This window comes from Pelobates fuscus, chromosome 3 (genome assembly GCF_036172605.1).
Source record: "Pelobates fuscus isolate aPelFus1 chromosome 3, aPelFus1.pri, whole genome shotgun sequence".
NCBI lineage: Eukaryota > Metazoa > Chordata > Amphibia > Anura > Pelobatidae > Pelobates > Pelobates fuscus.
Genome location: NC_086319.1, coordinates 178527283 through 178550172, shown reverse-complemented (window position 1 = coordinate 178550172; position 22890 = coordinate 178527283). Strand labels below are relative to the sequence as shown.

Below are 22890 nucleotides of genomic sequence, written 5' to 3'. Positions count from 1 at the left end.
TCATGTGGTCGCTCGTTTTCCGTCTGAGTTGTGATGAGGGGGTCAGAAGCTACTTATGAATACTGATCTCTGGTCTGTGTTGGGCTCAGTGCCCCATGCTAGGAGCCCAGTCTTCTTGGGCCGGGGAACGTCTGTGTGCTGTTTGCTTGTGGAAGGTCTTCCATGATATAATGGATTGGTCTGCGTGGCTCGGTCTGCCCGTTGTTTACTTGTGTCTGAGTTGAAGGGAAGAGATGAGAGAGAGAAGGAAAAAAAAAGGGGGGGGGTGAAGGGGGGGGGGTAAGGATCTGGGGCCCGGTTGGGATCGCTCACCTCCCGGAGTTGTTTTTTTTCCCCTCTTGAGCCTGATCCTGAACTTGGGTGTCTCAAGCAACCCCTCTGGAGACGTAAAGCCTCCAGGGGTACCAGGTCAAGGCGCACTTATCCGAGCGCTCTCGCAGGGAGGCTGTCAGCGTTTCCATGTCATAGATATTCTCGACTTTATCTATCCATTGCCTAAGAGTGGGGATTGTCTGGCCTCTCCAATGCAGGGGGATGAGAGCTTTTGTTGCATTCAGCATGTGAATGGTCAGGGAGTTTTTGTACGCCTGCGTGGGGATAGTTGTGTGATGTAATAACATCGCAAGGGTTGTAGGGGGAGATCGTCCCTGATGATCTCTTTGATCTTTGCATTGATCATCTGCCAGTACGAAGTTATACAGGGACATGACCACCATATGTGTATGCTAATGCCCAGCATTGTGCCGCATCTCCAGCACTCGCCCGTGCTAGTCTCGTGCATGTGTCTGAGGGAGTCTGGCGTTCTATACCAGTGTGTTAACAGTTTGTAGCTGGTTTCCTGGAACTTCGAGCTTATGGAGCATTTATGACTTAAAAGGTACATTTTGTCCCAGTCTTGGTCCGTCAGTTGTGTCCCTGTCTCCCTTTCCCATTTGCTCGTATAGCCTAATGGGCTGTTATCTCCTGTCCTCTGGAGCATTGCATACAGGTATGAAACCCCATGGTCTATATGACGTCTGTCCGTACACAGCCTTTCAAAATCTGAGAGTTGCCTTTGGAGATGCTCTCTTTCCAGGAGTTTGGCATGGTACGTCTTAACTTGGTGATAGTGGAATTTGTCCAGGTGGGTGGCTTGCCGATCCGGCATCAAATCTCCCAGTGTTCGGAGCGTTCCCCCGGAGCACCATTGGTGCATGTAGATCCAATCTGTCCTCTGGAAGTTTTTAAGGGCAACCGGGTGGAGTCCTCCTGCCAAACCAGGATTGTGCGTGATGGGTGTAAGCGGGTTTGGGGAGGTGGTGAGCTGTTGAGCATATCGCTGTCCGCACCAAACTCTAAGGGTGGCGTCTATCATCGGGTTCCTGGTGTGGAGGTCTGAGAAAGTGGAGCCACCAAGCCAGAGCCTTGAAGGGATCGTACCGTGTGTCTGTTTTAGTTCCATGGTTACCCATCTTTTAGGACTCGGGCGAGCGTGCCAGTCCACTATTCTGTGTAAATGTGTGGCTCGGTAGTATGAGATCACCGACGGCAGACCCACCCCTCCGGACGTCTTTGGTCGTTCCAGGATCGACCTACGGATGTGCGTCTGTCTTTGATTCCAAACAAACCTGCGGACGGCCGTAGTTACTGAGTTGAAAAACGTCTGGGGGATCCTCGAAGGCAATGTCGCGAAGAGGTACAGCAGCCTTGGTAGTATGTTCATTTTGACCGCATTGATGCGGCCGAACCAGGTGATGTACCGTTGCGACCATCGCTGGAGGTCTTGTTGTATGGTTGTGAGGAGAGGGAGAAAATTATTTATTTTCATTATAGCCCCTACCCACAGACCTTGGATGGGGCTGGGGGGATACTAAGTCCCCCTGCTGCATTATTATTATGGCCTGCACCCACTCACCACTGTTGGGTGCTTGGGGCACACTAGGTCCACAGTGTTTTATTATAATAATAACGCCCACTCACTGGGATGGAGGGGACACTGTATAGCCCCGCTTTATTATTTTATTTAGTGGGCACTAATCTGTCCACCCCCCCACAATGACCATGGATGGGGTACGGAGGGACCTTGTTCCTCCACGTCCTCCCAGTCAGTTACAAATAACTAGTGGACATGCCTCCAACCACAGTATGGAGAGTGGGGACATGAAGGATGATTTAAAATAGTCTTTCTACTCATGCGGGAGTCATATTGATCCACTTCATAGGCTTTTCTTTACTTATTGCCCTAGTAGTGCTGCTAGCAGGCAAATAGTCAAAAAGGCTATTTTCCTACATCTTTTTGCTCTCCTTTTCAAGGCCATTTATGGAGAATGAAAGCCTAGGTACATGTCACTGAATCACTTTTATCACTTTAAGTGATATTTTCAACGTTAAATATATAGATTTTTATTATTTTCAAAAATCAGTATTATTTAAAACAATATTATCAGCTCCAGATCGATGGGAATTAAATCAATGTGAAACAATAAAAGGCTCATTAGGAGCTTATAAACGTTATTGACTGGATTGCAATCGAGGCCTATAGCAAAATAAAAACCACAATGAGATTAAAGAGAATGTTAAGGAAATTGACATGCATATGAAATATAGTTTAACCTGTAAATCTATACCTATTGAATCTTGTATGATTATGACTGGGACTGTATCCCAACAGAGCATAGGAAATGTCCTCAGCAAGTTTCTTGTGGTTTAGCAGGGCAACAGCCAGCACAGCTTTACAGGCTCTTTCTGACTTCTACATTGAAGAAGGAGCCCAGGAGACTCAAAGTTCCACCTCCTGCAGTGTCCTCTTGCATGCCGAGCTTGCGAGTGAAGGAGAGGACCAGCCTCATGCCAGAGGGGAAAGATGAAGACTCCTATATACACACACACTGCATCCTCTTTACTTGCATCCACTATACACACAAACTGTATCCATTATATACACACAAAACTGCATCCACTAAACACATCATATCCACTTTGCTCATGCTTGTGGGCTGACTCAGAGGTGGACGCTGTCCATGTACTTGAGGCCTTGTGGGAGGACTCAGAGGGTGAGCTCCAATGGGCCCAGGCCTTGAGCTGTGTAAGGGGCCCCAAATTTTCTGATGGCAGCCCTGTGGTTAAGTGAATTAGTGAAGGCGATTTGCGCTGTTGGTTTAATAAATATCTAGACCATGTTCTTTCTATAGTACGCTACTACAACCGGAGAGCAGGTAGAAGCAATGTCTTATTCTGGTGTATTCAGAGGAAAGAAATATTTATTTTACTGGTGGTATAGATCATAGGGGCATAGATTATCTACCCACCTTCTAGATCTCTAGTAACTACCTCGCTGTTATCTCCACGCCAGTAAGAGGGAGTGATGCATACAATGTTTGGCTGTTATATGCATCCTGCCTACTACTATTCATGCTCAGGCAGATAGATTATATATCTGTATTTGTATAGCATGTTTTGCCTTTATACAATTTTTCTAATCTCTGTATATTTTTCCAGAAATCAACAGAGCAAATGAAAAAAGTACCCACTATTATTCTGTCAGTTTCTTATAAAGGAGTAAAGTTTATGGACGCAGCAAATAAGGTAAGAAAATATAACTGTATTAAGTTGGGTCAATTTTGCTGAAATTGAACTTGATTTGATTCACTTGAATCAGAGGTGAAATAATGTAATATAACATAGTAAAATATAGTACCCATGGGGTGGGCTTGATATACATTCTTGTCAACATTTTCAACAAAACACATTATACACATTAACCTTAAAAGACCACTAATGTCACCCAGACCACTTAATACCCAAGCCACTTAATCTCAATGTAGTTGGTCGGGTGCAGTGGTTCTATACTTTTAATCATAAAATTTAAAATATTGCAGGTTTTTAGAAACTGCAATGTTTGTGTTGCAGTTTTAAGCCACTGGAGGAGCTAAAAGGACCACTATAGGCACCCAGACCACTTCAGCTCAATGAAGTGGTCTGGGTGCCAGGTCCCTCTAGGGTTAACCCTGCCTGCTGTAAACATAGCAGTTTCAGAGAAACTGCTATGTTTACATATGGGTTAACCCAGCCTCTAGTGGCTGTCTCCTTGACAGCCGCTAGAAGCGCTTCCGCGCTTCTCACTGTGATTTTCAAGGTGAGAAGACACCAGCGTCCATAGGAAAGCATTGCGAATGCTTTCCTATGGACTGACTGAATGCGTGCGCGTCTCTTGCCGCGCATGCGCATTCAGCTGATGACGACCGAAGGAGGAGGAGAGTCCCCAGCGCCGAGGGAGCCCGGCCCTGGAGAAAGGTGAGTGTTTAACCCCCTTCAGCCCGGCGGGAGTGGGAACCTGAGGGTGGGGGCACCCTCAGGGCACTATAGTGCCAGGAAAACGAGTTTGTTTTCCTGGCACTATAGTGGTCCTTTGAGCAACACTGACCAATTTAGTGATTACAGTGCTTTCCTATTGGAAACGTGAATGTGTGTGGGGCTCGTTGTGCATGCGCCTTAGGTTCCCAATACTCCTGTATGAGGAGCATTGGATTGGACATCATAAAAGGAAAAGGGGAAGTAAAAAAGCTTTATTTAATTATTTTATGGCACACAAGGGGGGCACTATAGCTATTGACAGGGACGCTTTAGTGTTTCTACATTTACCCTTTGCCCCTTTTAACAATCTGGCCCTTCGGTAGACCATATGTCATCATGGAATGGCCTGCTTCTTTAGCGGTGGCAGTTCCGTGCACACCTGCACTTGCTTTCTGATGTTGGAAACGAGTCCTTATTTAACAGATTGTTAGGCGGCTTACACTGTGACTGGTCCTTATGGGAAAAAGTGAGTATTTTAGCATAATCACTGCTTGTCTTTTAGCTTTAACCCTGAATTGTATTAGGAAAAAATTGAAAAAGTAAATAAAAATCATAAAGAGTTTACAATAGTGATTTAATACACAGAACCAGGTTTAAATACAAGGCATTAATTGGCATTACTGCTACAGGTGCTTACTGTATACACACACCGTAGAAGATGTAAACATTGTACTACAAAAAATTATGGCATGGCTATGGGGCAATATAGACAGGTAAAGGGACACTGTAGTCACCCAGACCACTTCAGCTCACTGAAGTAGTCTGGGTGCAATGTCCCATGTCCCTTAACGCTACAGTGATAATTATTGCAGTTTCTGAGAAACTGCAATAATTACCTTTGAGGGTTAACTCTTCCTCTAGAGGCTGTCTACTTCCGGAATCGGACTTTTGGTCTGTTATCTGACGCTGGACGTCCTCACACTGTGCACGAGGACCTCCAGCATCAGATTTTCCCCACAGGAAAGCATTAAATAATACTTCCTATGGGGAAATCCTAATGCGAGTGCGCCCATTGCTGTGCATGTGCATTAGGTCTCCCCAACCGGCTTATGTCGGCAGGGGAGGAGCGTGGGCAGAGCCTGACCCAGCACCAAGGGACTTCAGCGCTGGATTCAGGTAAGTGACTGAAGAGGTTTAAACCCCTTTAGCACTGCGGGAAGGGGAGTGCGCAAGCGAGGGGGGCACAGCAGGAGCCTATAGTTCCAGGAAAACGGGTTACCAGATGTCCAGGTTTGACCGGATTGTTCCTGTTAAGAAGGACTATCCCGGCATCTCTGATTGGTAATTACATAGTTACATAGCTGAAAAGAGTCCATCAAGTTCAGCCTTTCTCCCATCTGTTTTGGCTGTTGATCCAAAAGAAGGTAAAAAAAATTATGTGAAGCACTTTGGAATTTTGCAACACCTTCAGAATGGCAGTCAGATATCTCCTTGGATCATGAACATATTATTTTACTAATTAAAATTATATCCCTGAATATAATGTTTTTGCAAGTATTTATCCAATTGCTGTTGAAACATCTGTATAGACTCTGATAAAACCACATCTTCAGGCAGAGAATTTCCGCCTTTTTAAAATTGACAATTTCATAAGTGAATCTCATCTCAATACCTAGGCATAGTGGTCAAATTAGACATGTGCTATACATGTATCAGCAGAGAAGAAAAAAACACCAATAAATGTGCTTTTATATTATTTTAAAGAAAATTCAGAACCATATCACCTCCCCCTGCCAAAATAACAAAACAAACAAAAAATAATAAAACTCCTAAACATATACCTTGACAATGAGTTTTGCGTCCCAATCCTGAGGAGCAATGAACTACCTGTAGGAGGGTTCTCCTGCTCTCCCCATCATAAGATTTTGACATTGAGTTCTATGCCAACCCTATCCTGAAGACTTTATTGTCACTTATAGGTGGTGAAGAGACCTGTTTTTATAGGTTTATCCCCCAATCTATACATTTGCTACTACTACGAATAAGTGGATTTTAAACTAGATTACCTTGTGTATGATGACAGATATCACAGCTCTCTTATCAGAGATGCTGTGTATATTTTGCAATGCATTTTCTTATAAAAAATGTAATTAAAAAAAAAAAAAGCATTTCATTTATATGTAACTGTCAAACTAGCTTCAAATATCCAGACATGGGTGGGGTACTGGTTCCCGCCCCCCTCCCCAACAGGGTACACTAGCCCACCCGGTACCACGCCTGGTGATACTCCATTTGGTTCTAGTTTCAACTCAACAAATAATGGTAAGCCTAGTTATATGCAGCCAGCTGCTCAATGTGGGATTTAGTTAACTGTAAAATACTGAAATACTACTTTGCTACTGCATAACAAAAAGTTCAATCTAGGGCTGCATTTGTGACCCTGGACTCAGAGCCCAAGAAGCATGGAAGCACTGCTCCCTACAATGACATATTTTCCAACTGTCCACTGTCCCTTTCCTGCCGCCATCAGTCACTTTCTATGTAGTGCACAATATATCAGTGCTGAGAGAGAGCAGAGAGCATTTTTGTAATGTATATATTAATCTAAAAATTGTAAATATTCATTTGTTTAGCATTCCAGCATTCTCTAGGATGTTGTTCTTCTTAAGCAGGTGATGTCTTGTATATTCCATCTAATCCCAGTCCTCTCACTGACTGAGCATGCACTCTTTTCAAGATTCACTCATACATGATAGCATGCAGAGTCGGAGCTTCCCCCAAACTAAATCAATGGGAGCCATTATGCAGTATATGCATATTATTGCAGTAGAGCAGTGCATTCGCATTAAGGGAAGATACTTTAGCCAGTGTATAGTGATGTCCAAGTGACTTTATTTTTTTTCCTAGAAGATAATGAAGGGTATAAAGGCAATAGAGAGTGTTTAGCTTTTTTCAAACCAAAACAAAATCTCAGCCAGGGGAATGAGTAAAAGTTTTTTTTCTAATTTTAAAATCAACTGACTTATTTTAACATAATCTCCACTAATATAAGTAAAAATAATACTGGCTTATTAGTTTGTCATTCAACTCTCCAACAGATCAAATTAATACCCTGAACTGAACAGATTTTTTAATTCTTGTAACATACGATTTAATATGGTTCCTATTATTATCAAAGTGTTTTGTGTCCCTTTAAATAACCAAGTACTGGGATAACTTATTCTTGCTGCACCATCAGCATATGAAATGATTTATCATTGTGTAAATGCTCTGCTACATCCACTCAAGGTTAATGAACGTCACATGAAGTCATTTACAGTCAGCATGCAAATGATTTTGCATGTTTGAGGATTCTAAGCATGCCTTGCAAATAGTGAACCAGTTCGTGACTCAGAAAATCTCCTTCCCCTGAGACAGAGTCGCTACATCAAGCCAGAAAATAATTCAGACTTACAATGGGATGTAATATTATGAGAACATGCATGAACACCAGGTATATCATCCGCCCTGAGCTGCAGGAACAAGCAAGCTCTGGCACTCTCAACTGCTATGGATTCTAACTGCCAGGATGATATGGCTGTCTGTCTGAATCTCTTGGGATTCACAGGGCACAGCAGCTTGAAAAATAAAGGCTGCCTGTGTCTGATCGACTGCCGTATTTTACTGTATTCATTCACTCTATTAATCTGACTCTATTGTGCGGTGACTGTATCGTATCACAAACGAATTGCCTACTGGGAACATCACAACTAATACACAAGAGAACAAATTGTGGCTGGGGTGTAGGGAGGTATAGGGAAGATCTTAAAGATCCTCCACAGATATTCTTACACATGCAATATGAAATTCTCAATATATATGTTAATGGAGGTCAGGCCAACCCCCATCAACCACATTGAGTATATCAGCAAGTAAAAGTCAATAAAAACTCCACAGATCAAGTCGCACCCTCACGGAAGTGCCTGCTGTAGCACACACCACATGTGTAACATGTTAGTCTAACAAGTTTGGGTGCACATGTACTTGCCTCTAATTTTACTTACTCCTGAACCTCGCTTATGATACATACTAAGCATAGACAGCTTGTGTCTCATACTCAATGTGCCCACCAGTTAAACATGCCTACTTAGCCTGTTGATTATTATTATCTTTACATAAAATATGTGCACATTTTTTGTCATGACTATGTAAACCTATGCATATTACCAAAACGCTTGCTCTTGCTGTTGTGGCATCGCAAGTTTGTGTGTACTTTTCAAGTCAATAAAAACTCTAAATTTTGCAATTTTTTCCTCAAATCTTTAATGGGACACTAGAGTCACCAAACAACTTTACCTTAATGAAGCAGATTTTGTGTATAGATCATGCCTCTGAAGTTTTACCGCTCAATTCAATGATGAAAAAATTATAATTTCATTTTCAATCAGATGTAACTTTTTAGAGTTAGAGTTTTTTTTTTTTTTATCTCCTGCTCTGTGAATATAACTTTAATTAAATACAGGGCAGGATGTAAGACATTCTACATTATACAAAATTTGCAATAAAGGAAGTATAAACATTAGATTACTCTTTACAGGAAGTGTTTAGGAACGATGTGTAAGTCACGTGCAAGAAGATGTGACTAGTTTCAACAGATCGGCGGCATCTACAAGTGGCCAACGGCCACAATATTACTAAAAACAGCCGCATGGCTCCCTCAGTCCCTCTCTATGTGAGGGCAGAATTAGAGTGCCGCGCAGCCCCAGGTGCCGGGAAATTTCCCTGTATGCCGGTGGGCCACTCTGGCTTGAAATCTGGAATACATGGATTTCTCCAAATGTTTCCTCCTTTATGATGCTTTGCAAGGCCTTTACTGCAGCTGTCTTCAGTTGTTATTTGTTTGTGGGTCTTCCTGCCTTAACATTTGTTTGCAGCAAGTTAAAAGCATGCTTGATTGGGTTGAGATCAGGTGATTGACTCGGTCATTGCATAATATTCCACTTCTTTGCCTTAAAAAACTCCTTACTTATGCAGTATGTTTTGGGTCAATGTCCATCTGTTAAGGGAAGCCCCAATTCACTTCACTGCATTTGGCTAAATCTGAGCAGACAATAAATCCCAATATCCCAATAATTTTTATCTGGTTACATCAGATGTAACTTCACTGTATACGATCATCCCCCACGATAGAGGATGCTTGGCGACTAGGATATTTCTAGACCAATCCCGTAGCTTACATCCAGACCAGGTAGATTTTATAGTTGAGGGGATTACATGGATCCTCAACAATAACTACTTTTGGTATGGGAACAACTTTTATCTCCAAACATGCAGTACTGCGATGGGCACGAGGTTCGCTCCCAGCTATGCGAACCTCTTCATGTCCCATTGGGAACAAGAGTTCATTTATGGGGATACTAGATGGGAGTCGAGCCTCGTGACCTATCGTAGGTACATAGATGATCTGTTCTTTATATGGAGGGGAGATGAAAAGTCTCTACAAACCTTTCTCACACACCTCAACTCTAATGAGTGGGGAATCAAATTAACCTCCAACTATAGCAAATCATGTGTAAACTTTTTAGACCTTAACATCTATGTAGAGAACCAAACACTTAAGACTAAGACCTTCTTCAAGATCGTAGACGTTAACAGCTATAGACACGACGACAGCTGCCATTATTCTCCGTGGCTACTCAATGCCCCCAGAGCTCAGTTACTTAGAATAAGGCGCAACTGTACGGAGGACACAACATTCCATGAGCAGGCACAGATTGTCCTAGATAATTTTAAAGAAAAGGGATATCAAGAAGACCTGCTGAATACAGCCTATGACAAAGTTAAAGTAGAAGAGAGATCTTCTCTAATTAGATATAAGGAGAAAAAGGAAGCTAAAAATGGACCAGTGTTTGTCTGTGATTTCAACTGCAAAAGTAAACAATTCAAGAGAATTCTGAACAAACACTAGCCCATTCCAAAAAACGATGATACACTAAACTCTATCCTCCCTGAGAAACCCACTATAGTATATAGAGGAGTACCAAGTTTAAACCGCACTTTAGTACATAACCATATAAGAACCAAGGAACAAGACCATTTTCTAAATAAATCAAAAAGTTTCTTCGGATGTGGCACTTGTGGTGCATGCAAGAACACACAAAATACAAAAAGACACATACAGACTTTTAATCATCCCAAAAATCCCAAACAAAGTTTTAAAATAAAAGAACTAATTACATGCTACTCAAAAAAAGTCTATAAAGTATATGTCATCACATGCCCGTGTGGTTTACTTTATGTGGGACGTACTATCCGCAACCTCAATGTACGTATACAGGAGCATATTAGAAATATTAAAAATGGATTTACAAAACACAGTTTATCAGCACACTTCCTGGAAAAACACGATAAAAACCCAAATAATATGAAATTTATGGGTATACACAAACTGGTACCAAACTGGAGAGGGGAGGATCTCATTAAACGTTTGGGGCAATTAGAAATGAGGTGGATTTTTAATTTGAACACACTGACACCCCATGGTCTTAATAATGACTTCGAACTTTGTCACTTCTTATAAACCTTTTATGCACTTTTACCACTGCCTTTACATGTGGTAGAGATTTCTTTCTACACATGTATTTTTAATCTCTTTTTGCACTAAAAGCATGAAGGTGTCAGATTTTTATTGTTTTTATTATCCACCCACTATGGTTTTTATTATAATCGTTTGCAATATATAGAATCTAGAATACTTTATGCACTTTAAATATACAGATGAATTATAACTGTCTAAGGATATATATAAACATATGTGTACCTGTATGCCTAAGAATAGAATACACCCTTAAGATCGTTTTAATATTTGGATATATTCAATATCTGCTATATCTGGATCTAATTAGCTTTTATGTTGCCCTTATTTTTCCTGCACTATATCCCTATGGGAGTATCACCCTCCTATTAGATCGCTGCCATTAAACAAAATGGCGCCAATGGACTTATCAGGAAATAGGACTTTGCACGAGCGATACGTCACTTCCGGTCGACGAGACCAGCGCGACGTCACTTCCAGTCGACGAAACCGGAATGAAAAGAAAGACAATTATGGCTACAGCTGAACCGGAACCGGAGGGCGCGAAACCATCCACCAATGGAAACCACAGACAGCATTTAAAAGAAGACAGGGAACCAAGAGAGAGACACCGATTGAAAAAGCCGACCAGTCGAAACGCGTCTCGGATCATCTCAGAAGTTTGGACATTGTTTTTTTATATATATTTTTTGTTGTTTTTATAGTGTTATACACATAATTATTTTTACCAATAAATATACTTTTACTACTTAATATCTGTCCACCTGAGATTTTGATTAAGTCTACATCTACAGTTCCCGCTTCAACCAAAGAAGGGTATGTGTCCCCTTATAGACACATTTGCTGAAACACTTAGAGCCAAGTCTGAGGCTCTATGAAAGGTGAGCAGTTCTATTTATCTACCTGCACACACTGGTATCCGGAATTTATTGCACCAGATTTCGGTTTTTTATCACATTTCACAGAGAGAAAATTTAGAAAATCAACCTCTAAAGGTTCCGTGTCTCCTTAAGGACACATCCGCTCGAGAGATCTGAGCCTGTCCTGTTTAGGCTCAGAACCACGTGAGTGAACCATCTTTTGGTTATTGCACTCAGATTGTACTTGATACTCTACACTATTGTACCTTTCTCCCCCCTTAGGTTAACTGAGAACCCCAAGGGGGGTAAGTTATTACATAGCGCTCCACCTTACACTGGGTTTTGTCGTGTATAACACTCAGTAATTTCACAATAAATCCCAATACTCTTCATAATTCGTCCGGATGCTTCTGTCTTCTGTGACACCATCAGTAAATACTAGTGATCCAGTGCTATTGGAAGCCAAGCATGTCCATGCTATCACACTGCCTCCACCGTGTTTTACAGATGTGGTATGCTTTGGATCATGAGCCGTTCTCAGCCTTTTCCATACTTTTTTCTTCCCATCATTCTGGCACAAATTGATCTTAGTTTCATCTGTCCAAAAATATTGTTTCAGAATTGGGCTGGCTTTTAGATTTTTTTTTTGCAAACTCTAAAGTGTTCTTTCTTTTCTAGAAGCTTATGAATTGTTTGCACCTTGTGGTGAGCCCTCTGTATTTGCTTTTATGAAGTCTTCTCTTTAAGGTAGATATGCTTACTTCCTGGAGAGTGTTCTTCACTTGGCTGGATGTTGTGAAGGACTTTTTCTTTGGCATGCCAAGGAACCAACAATCATCCACCACTGTTATTTTTTTGGGGGTGTCCATGCCTTTTTTTTGTGTTGCAGAGCTCATCAGTGCATTCTTTTTTTTTACTCAGAATGTACCAAACGGTTGATTTGGCCACTCCTAATGTTCATGCTATTTCTGATGGCCTGTTATCACTTGCATTGAGAGCTCATTTGACCACCTGTTGTGGGTTCACAGCAACAACTTCCAAATGCCACACCTGGAATCAACTCCAGACCTTTATTTTTATTCTATTTTTATATTTTTAATTTTTGTTGTGTAGAGACTGACAAATGAGCTTATATAGACATATCCATAGGCTGAGGTAAAACATAAGAGGGTGCATGAGCATTACAGGATATGACAAGAGTGTTGGACATTTTTTATATAATAAGCAGGTATGGGAAGCACGGTATGGGAAGCACGGTAATATTTTCAAGCTAAACAAAACTTTGCATGAGAAGTCAACAAAAGCATAGAATAACATTGAACTTATCAAATGACTGTTGTCTGGAGAGAGGTTCCACCCAGTAGGGCTCCGTGTGATAGTTGCGAGAGTCCAGTTATTATTTGATAAGGATTATAGAGAAGCAGGTTGCTGCAGCACAATAGTGAGTATGGAGCAGCACACTGAGACATTCCAGGTGTCCTTCAGCCTATGCCTTTCAAGGGAAAGTAAAAGTAACAGATAGTGGTGGTAAATAGCAAGCCCAGTGGTGTAAGTACCAGTGAAATAGCACCTTGAAGGCAGGTCAGATGTTGGGGGCAGTCAGCATTCCATGTTGTGTTGCTGCCTGTCTGGGAGCTCTCCTGTCTCTCTTGTGTGTGCCTTGTTTCAGCAGATGTTTTTGCGCTGCCATCCTCCGACGACGGCTGTGCGGTCCATGCCGCTTGATGTGGGCCACAACAGGGCCCAGAGCCATGTGTCTGTCACAGGAGTTCCAGAGTATTTGTGCAGGCAGGTGAGACTTTGGAGGTTGTGTGACATTCGATAGACAACAGTTCTGCAGCTTCCGCCAGAATTGTTGAAAGTGGTGACTCAACAGCTGCAGAATACAGGTGCCCTCCTCTAGATGCCTCCAGGGGGATGTGATCTCCGCCATGCTGGGTGCACCATTCACAGTAACAGTGGGAATCGTGGCACTGCTGCCATCCTCCCACTGAGGTAAGGAGCCATCAGGGCAGGGACCCGGATTATCCCCACTGGTCCATAGTAGGGAGAAATGGAGCTTTAACTCCATAAGTCAGTGCGTGTCGCCCCTCTGCAATGCCTGCTAGGACTCACACACAAAATCTCAGCAGACGACCGCTGGATGCGTCCCTGAGCCGGTCAGTCGATGCTGGATAGCATGATGCTTCAGTCAGCTTAAAATAGGAAGCAAGTGGTGCAGGCGATTGGACTTAATTGCCACAAGCACGAGGAGCACACAAAGAATGCATTCAGTCACCATTACCATCAGGCCCCGTCCCCAATTGGAGACCTTTAATATTGAAATATTGAAGGAATAGCCCACACCTGTTCATGAATCAGCTTTTGAGTAAATTGTCCAACTACCTTTGGTCCCTTGAAAAAGAGGAAACTACATATTATTGCATTGTAATTCCTAAACCTTTCCTCCAATTTGGATGTGAATTGTCTCAAATTAAAGAGAGAATTGGAGAGACTGCACTTTAAGCCAATATTAATTATGTAAATTACCTAAACATCTGGATCCAAATACTTACCATAGCTAGTCTAGCAACGTCAAGCATAGATTGTTTTTTCATTTGTTTTACACTTGTTTCCTTTACTTTAACTCTAACGATACAATTGTATAGTTCAAAGCTACCTTCATAACTGCTACTTTATACGTGTTATTAACTTTTTGGAAAGCTTGCTTAATATAAAATGAGGCTGCCATTCGAAGGAGATGTACTATTGTGTTAAAGTGATCCCACTCTGTACAAATACCGTGCATCCCATCTTCTTTATTCTGTACCCCATTTAACACCTGCCTCAATAAAAGAAAGATTGACAAAAAAAAAAACCATCATGGTGTAGTATGTCAAATGATACAATAAAGTAGAGTGCTTAATGGAACTTACAATCTTGAGAGCCTGTTGTAAATCGGCTCTGAACTATGCAAACATCTCATCAAATTGTATGGTGATGTTGAAGGACTTAATGCAGCAGGAGGCCCACTGCAAGCTAAAGTGCTTTGGTGGTCTATAGTGTTCATTTATGTCTTGCCTAAATAAAAGTAAAAAAGTAATGAAAATTTTAGCAATTTGGCCTTTTAAAGTTCTACTGGCAGCATACATGTATATTTATATAGCATAGTGTTTAAATACAAAAAAAAAAGAAAGAAAAGAAATGGAGTTGACATCCTAGTGCTCCCATATAATAATAATTAATTTATTATAAAAATAATTAAGCTAGAATAAGATCATTTATGTACATTCCTCCTAAGTGTGAAGAATTAAAAGAGAACATGGGTATTGTCACTCTCCAAATCTCCACTCTTCAATGTGTGTTGGGCAGAAGGGACAAAGAACATCCCCCCCCCCCCCCCCCCCCCCCGTCTCCGTCTCATGTGCTGGATTGAAAAAGTTAATACAACTTAGTACGTGGGTTAGGAAAGAGGAGGTGGATGATCATAGCTTACTCTTAATTATGTGCGTGGCCTTGAGACAACTGATCATTTTTCCCATTATGTTTATTTTATGTTATTTATGTTTGCCAGTGTGCATTTGCCACCCTACACAATAACCTGTATTATATATTATTGTAATAGAATAGGAATTGTATTATTTGTATAAACTAGAGGTACTCGTTTAGTTGAAATCCCCCAAAACCTAGATATTGGACTGAACACTCTACCTCTACATCAAGTAATTACAACAACAAATTTCAAAAAGCAAATTTCTTACCATTACCGTAAGGTGCTGTGCAGGGATATTCACTAAAGTGAGAATTTAAGGTGAATTCAAAGTTAATTTCAAATTTAAGATCAAACTAACCAAACTGAAAAAATATCCAAGTTACCCATGCTTTCCAGACTTCTACTCTGGTCTTAAATTTGAAATTCACTTGGAATTCTCACTTTAGTCGATAGCCCTGTAAGTCAACTTGATCTCGTAATAGATTTCTGGCGTCACTAGACCCACCTACCTGAACTTGCACATCACCTGGGCCTCCTGGTTCCTTTTTCCTACCTTTCCTTTCTTTTATTTCAAATGCATTGTTGCTTTTCATCTCAATAGCAACTATTATTGTTTTAGCATACTTGTGGTAATGTGTGTACTGTGAAAACAAATACAAATGTACACATAAAAATGCAAAACCTCTATGCAGCAAAGTTTTTTTTGCCTCTGTCCATTATTCTTGACATGCTTTGATTTTCTTTGCAGGGGATCATTGCAGAACATGAAATTCGTAATATCTCCTGTGCTGCCCAGGACCCTGAAGATCTCTCGACCTTTGCCTACATCACAAAAGACTTGAAATCCAACCTCCACTACTGCCATGTGTTTACAGCATTTGATGTGGTCAGTGTTACTGGAGTTCATATAGTAAGGAATAAATAGATGATTTAAAACATCTCTTACTATCAAAATAATCCTCGGTAATAAAATGTGTATCTGTTAATGAAAGTGTTATTAGAAAGTGCTCCAGTAATGTTGGTAGGTTCATGATGTTAAAATAAAGTGTTTCTCTGACTTGACACTTTCACTAAAGTGAGTTTTCACAAATCAAAGTAAATTAGAAATTTTAGTCCAAAATTGCCGAACTGAAAACAAAGCTACCGGTAAGTGGAAGAATTTATCAAATTAATCTGTTTTGGCCTACAATTTAAAATTCACACTGTGGTGTATAACTTTTTTTTAAGACTACACACAAGCAGGATATTATATTTAACTCCCCAACCACGCAGACTCAGCATTTAAGTCGGGAAAGGACTTTATAGAGGTCTACCCATGATTTGAATTCTCAATCAGAGCACTGTGATTGGTTGGCTTAGACGTCAACCAATCACAGCTTTCTGACAGGCAAGTCTAACTTTCCAAGAAACTTGACCACTAATGTGGATAGTCATGTTAGTTAAGTAACAACAGACTATTACAAATTGCATAATTGGTCATCCTGATAAAATCCTAAACAATGCTACAACATTCTGTTTAAATTTAACTATGTTGGAATAACATTTCTTGTGAACTATATATTTTTTGTGGCTATAATGTTTTTTATGTCTTTTTAAGCGAAACATTGATTTTGTAATCTAATATTATTTCAGAATCTAGCGTATGAGATCATTTTAACACTTGGCCAAGCTTTTGAAGTTGCGTACCAGCTAGCACTTCAGGCTCGAAAAGGAGGCCATTCTTCTACACTACCAGAAAGTTTCGACAGCAAGCCTTCCAAACCTATCCCCAAACCTCGTGTTAGCATTCGAAAGGCAACGGTGAGTCAAGTCTAATGAACATTTGAAACCCAAATTAAAAGCACAGGTGAGTTTGTAATTTCAGCCTAAATAAACTCTTAATGACCACTACTCCCCTCTTGTGGGCACATAGTATCATTGTCTCAATTTCCTATATAATTTTGTCCACAAAACACTCTTGAAAAAAAATGTTATGGTATAGATAAACCATCACTTTATATTGCTTTCTTATCCCGTATATTTAACAAATATATATGCTTGTGAGCTCTGAAAAAAACTAAATGTAGAATTCCATGCTGCTATATTAAGCTCTAGAAATGAGTGTCTCTTTCTTTGTTCTCTGTAAATAGTTTTTTTTTTTTTCAAGCTTTATCCTTTTCTATAATTTAAAAAAGCATCCTTTGCATAAAGAGTGCCTAGCAAGAGATGAAGAAGATGTGTGCTGGCTGTGCCATGACTTAACAGGAATGTGATATTAAATACTATATACCGTATATACTCGAGTATAAGCCGACCCGAATATAAGCCGAGGCCCCTAATTTTACCCCAAAAAACTGGGAAAACTTATTGACTCGAGTATAAGACTAGGGTGGGAAATGCAGCAGCTACTGGTAAATTTCTAAATAAAATTAGATCCTAAAAAAAAATTATGTTAATTGAATATTTATTTACAGTGTGTGTATATAATTAATGCAGTGTGTGTGTATGAATGCAGTGTGTGTGTATGCATGCAGTGTGTGTGTATGAGTGCAGTGTGTGTATGAGTGCAGTGTGTGTGTATGAGTGCAGTGTGTGTGTATGAGTGCAGTGTGTATGTATGAGTGCAGTGTGTATGTATGAGTGCAGCGTGTGTGTGTATGAGTGCAGCGTGTGTGTGTATGAGTGCAGTGTGTGTATGAATGCAGTGTGTGTATAAATGCAGTGTGTGTATGAGTGCAGCGTGTGTGTGTATTAGTGCAGCGTGTGTATGAGAATGCAGTGTGTGTGTATGAGTGCAGTGTGTGTATGAGTGCAGTGTGTGTGTGTGTGATGCAGAGTGTGATGCAGAGCCTTGGTGGGGGGTGGGCATTTTTATTATTATTTCTTTAATTATTATAATTGTAATATTATTTTTGTTATATTAATAATTTGTATTATTTTTTTATATTATTATTTTATTTTATTATAATGTTTACTTTTTTCGTCCCCCCTCCCTGCTTGATACATGGCAGGGAGAGGGGCTCTCACTGCCTGGTGGTCCAGTGGATGGGCACTGTGTAGGAGGGGGGCTAGCAGAGCTCTTACTTACCTCTCCTGCAGCTCCTGTCAGCTCCCTCCTCCTCCGCGCCAGTCCGTTCAGCACCTCTGTCAGCTCCCACTGTAAGTCTTGCGAGAGCCGCACTATGACCCCGCGGCTCTTGCGAGACTTACACTGGGAGCTGACAGAGGTGTTGAACGGACCCGCGCGGAGGAGGAGGTAGCTGACAGGAGCTGCAGGAAAGGTAAGTAAGAGCTCTGCAGCCTCCACAGCCCCCAGTCTGTATTATGGCAATGTAAATTTCCATAATACAGACAATGACTCGAGTATAAGCCGAGTTGGGGTTTTTCAGCACAAAAAATGTGCTGAAAAACTCGGCTTATACTCGAGTATATACGGTATTTAAAATACATATTTTTAAAAAAAACTGAACATCACAAAGTTAACACAAGTTATAGGAGCTTTTATACAGTGGTGTCATTTCTGTAGACTTTTTGGTCCTCTGTCACACTGTAATAATTGCAGTACGGCATAGTTTCTCATTTCTGCTCTTTTGGTGCATTGAGAAAGAAATTCACTGCCTATACTATTTGCTTGTCACAGAATCCAGAATCCAACCAATATGCACTGGATTTCAGAAAACAAGTCATTTTGTATGTATTTTTAGATGGCCAATGTTTATTTCAAGGCTCCTAACTGCCTACGTTCTGAGTTAAAAAGATACTCGTAGTGGAAATCGTTACCCCCGTGATAAAAAAGAAACGTGAAAAAACAAGAGTACTTACCTCTGAATGTCCTTCACTCAGAGGAAACGTGCTTCTTCAAAAGTAATGTCAGCAGAGGCCACAAAGTGGTTGAGATCTCATAGCCCAAAAATGCTCCCTTTCTGTTTTCAGTGTTTAGTTGCACATATCTACAAGCCCTGTGTTTTCAGATATTTTGTCCAACCCTCAACTTCAGAGCTATATCACAAGCCAGCTCATATTAATTTGTGGCTTTGTTCATTTTCTTCATTTATAAAACTATACCAACTACGTGTGACAAACATGGTTGAGGCTATTGTACAAGTTATTGTTATTTGAAGCTAAGGATCAAGTATAATTTAATCTTTTTTTTTTTTTTTTTGCATTATTCTCAGATGCAAGAGTCCCTTTTGTGTCCTATTTTTATATACTTTTTTTATTTGTTATTCTCTTTGTTTATAACAGATAGACCAGCCTGATCAAAAGACACTGGCCAATATGCCATGGATTGTTGAACCTGGACAAGAAACAAAAAGGGGCATTAGCACCAAGTATGAAACCACAATCTTTTAAAGAAATATTAAAAAGTCCTCTCCTCCTTGGTGTGCCTTTGTACACTCTCCGAAGCAACTTCATCATAGAAATGGCAATCTCTTCTGCAGAAAAGAAGAAGGCACTGTTAGAGCGAGTTGTAAGACGTCATGAAGTTATGGCATTTTCAAACACAAACAAAAAAAAAACCACAAAAAAATATACAAAAAAAGACAAAGAACTGCCAAAAAACAGACTATATTTTTGATGAGTTTTCTTGTAATCTCTATTACAGTGTTCTTTTTTCTTCTTTTTCTTTTTTTTTCTTTTTAGCCTTTTGAACTTTTCCATGAGAAAAAAAAATAATAAAAAAAAATTATATATATTCTCCATAAAAACTACATCACGCTATTCACAAACATTATGCATTTGATTTACGGCAGTAAAATTGTAAACAAACCCAATATGCATTATTTGGATTCATAGGAAGGGTGTAACAGCATATATAGATATATACATATATATAGAATTTAAAAAAATGAAAAACTGCCAAGAAGTCAATTAATTTATATGCACAAGTGCATCTTTGTATCTAATTATTATTGTATGTGATTTCATTACGGAACTAATATTCAGTATTTCTGAACGAACTGGGTTTGCTTCAATGTAAAGAGTACTTTGTATAAAGTTTTATAAGGTATTGAAGTTGAAGCCTTGTTACTAAATTGTAAAAAAGAAAAAAAAATCTATTACTGTATCCATAAACAAGAAGATATTGTCAGTGAAATGACAAAAAGAAACATTGGTTTCATGTTATATTTTGGGCTAGTGGTACATTTATTGCTTGCCAGGTTGGGGGGGGTGCTACAATGTTATGCATGAATAGAGTGTTGAAATGGCACTACATTCATAAATTTGCAGAGTCAGTACAGCTTGTTCATAAAAAAAGACCTTTAGGTTAAACGGACACTATAGGCACCAAAATAACTCTAGCTTTAACTTTAATTGCCTAATTCTCTGCTATTAGGTTATATCACTTTGTTAATGCAGACCTCCCTGCATATGACCTACACACACTTCCTGCAAAGAGAGATCTAATTTTTGAACTTCCTTTATTGCATAGTCTGTATAATTTAGAATGTCATCTTCTACTCTGTGAACAGCCGTCTCCTGAGTGTGCCTAAAGTTTAATTTACAGAGCAGGAGATAAAAGCTTTTAAAGCAAGTTTAAACCTTGATTTAAACATTTTTTTTTCATACAGGCTGTGTCAGTCACAGTCAGGGGAGTTGTGGCTAGGGCTGCATAAACAAAAACAAAGTTAATTTAACTATGAAAAGACAAAGTATTGAGCAGTGAGAGGGGAATGATATATACACTAAAACAGCTTAAGTTTTGGTGCCTATAGTATTCCTTTAAGTTCAGGGATACTTAACATTATGGTAAACATGACCTCAGTCAGCTGAAATTGTTTTCAAAAATATGACACATCCACTTCATATGCCCCAATCCCTTCATAATCTCCAACACAAATCTAAAACAATATAAGAGGAATGGTGTACCATCTCAAGTCTTGATAAATCTAGTCACATTGTTTTCAGATCTCTATAATGATGCATCCACATATAAATGGCAGACCAGTTAGATACTTGTGTCTTCAAATTGAAGAAATAGAATAGGTTGTGAACCAGGGAAGAAATCCCTGTTACTGAAAATGGGATGGATGGTGTACTGTGTCAGGGTACCTTGTGTGTTGGCTCAGGCTGGTATTGGGGACATATCCAACAGCTCTCCACTTGTTCCCAGTGATTCTCACACCGGCCGCGATAGCCCCATGCCAGAAATCAGGAACAACAAGAGTACAAGAGCCAGGGTCAAAGGAACACAGAAGGTAGAATAGTCAACAATGCCAAAAAGTCAAAATCTGAGAGAACCATAAAAAAGAAAATGCGCTATTGGGACTATGAAGAACCACAACAGGGCAATGAGACTATCCCAGGACTCCCCTTAAATACTGTGTTCCTTGATTTGTAGCCACGCCCCCAAAATGGTAGAATTCAAACATTTTGGCGGGCCGTGACATCATTAGCGTCATGACATTGGCATGCATGTGCCGCGTTATAAAAGGGGGCGGGGCTATTGTGGCCAGCATGAGAATCGCTGGGAACAAGTGGAGAGCTGTTGGATATATCCCCAATCCCCTGCATGATGGTGCCAGTTTATGGCACAGCTTGAACCAACACACAATACTGACATACTGTAAGATTACAGTTGGGCCATCCCAGATTTTAAAAGAATTGAGTAATTATGGAAATTTTGTGCAAAGTATAGGTTGTTGGGTAATCAAAACCAAAATTTCAGTAAATTGGAGACATATGGTCTGATTCTGTGTCTACTCACATGTGTACACCTATAAGCGAATGCCAGGTAACAATCTGGGCAAGTTGAGCAGAGAAAAAATATAGAAATAAGCTAGGGAGTCCCAAGTCACCAAGCGTTCTGGGTATATGTAGCATTTATCTAGTAATTTGATGATGTATTCTCCACTCCATCACTCCATGTGTAATTATCAATGTATGCCTATGCATTTCTAGTATCGAGTACATCAAGTGGTTGATGGAAAGCCTGGTATAGATAAAGAGTAATTTAGGGAGTGTTCATTTTTACACAGTGGAGTCACCTTATCTGTGAGATAACATACTTGTCCAGGCACTCTAAGTCCCCATGAAGAATATGTCATGAGGTATAATTAGCAATGGGCTATCATACAAGTGTGTGAATGAGTGGGAGATTTTTATTTTATTTTAAATTCTTTTTTTTCATAGTGCAAAGAATAACACACAGAATTGTGATGCCACAACAGCATTGACAAGCATATTGCAAACTCACAGGTAGATACAGTGTCATAGGATAGGAAGAAATTGCAATTTTTTTTATTTTTTTTAAAGAAACAGCCTGAAGCATTGGGAGATTTGTAAAAAAAAAAAAAAAAATCTTTAATAAGATCCATAAAGAAAAGGTATATATACATACTGAAGTGCAACATGTAAAGGCTTGTTTAAAGCTAACTGCAAGCTATGTAACTAGCACAACAATAAAGGTAAAAAAGAAGGTAAAAAAAAAAAAGTGAAGAGATGAAGAGAAAGTGAAGGTCATTGTAGGGGGTAAGAGAGGATGGTAGGGAGTGCAGCTTGTCTAGACTCTTAACCCTTGACAATGTAATTCATTACCAAATTCAAGCAGTGGACTGCCTTGTATTTCAAGGGGTGACAGACCATGGAGGTGAGTTTATCCATAAGCTTATTGTCGGCTATTTAATTTTATAGTGCCGTAGTAGGTATTTCTCCAGCACTCCATTGTTTTCACTAGGGCTCAGCTCACTGCCAGACAGATTGTGGCTACTAATCCTTTTTCATTCCATGGA

General features: G+C 40.0%; 1 protein-coding gene across 4 annotated transcripts in view; it reads left to right on the top strand.

Annotated features, from left to right (window-relative positions):
• Positions 1-19824, top strand: part of ANKS1B (ankyrin repeat and sterile alpha motif domain containing 1B) — a 188704-nt gene extending 168880 nt beyond the window's left edge. For 3 of the 4 annotated variants that reach the window (XM_063447781.1, XM_063447782.1, XM_063447780.1), the window contains 4 exons: positions 3478-3564; positions 15927-16064; positions 16811-16978; positions 19403-19824. In XM_063447781.1, coding sequence (XP_063303851.1) covers positions 3478-3564; positions 15927-16064; positions 16811-16978; positions 19403-19510 — 501 coding nt within the window. In that variant the 3' untranslated portion in view covers positions 19511-19824. Of the gene's footprint in view, positions 1-3477; positions 3565-15926; positions 16065-16810; positions 17025-19402 lie in introns of all 4 variants that reach the window. The other variant, XM_063447783.1, reaches the window with a different exon arrangement.
• Positions 19825-22890: the final 3066 nt, after the last annotated feature.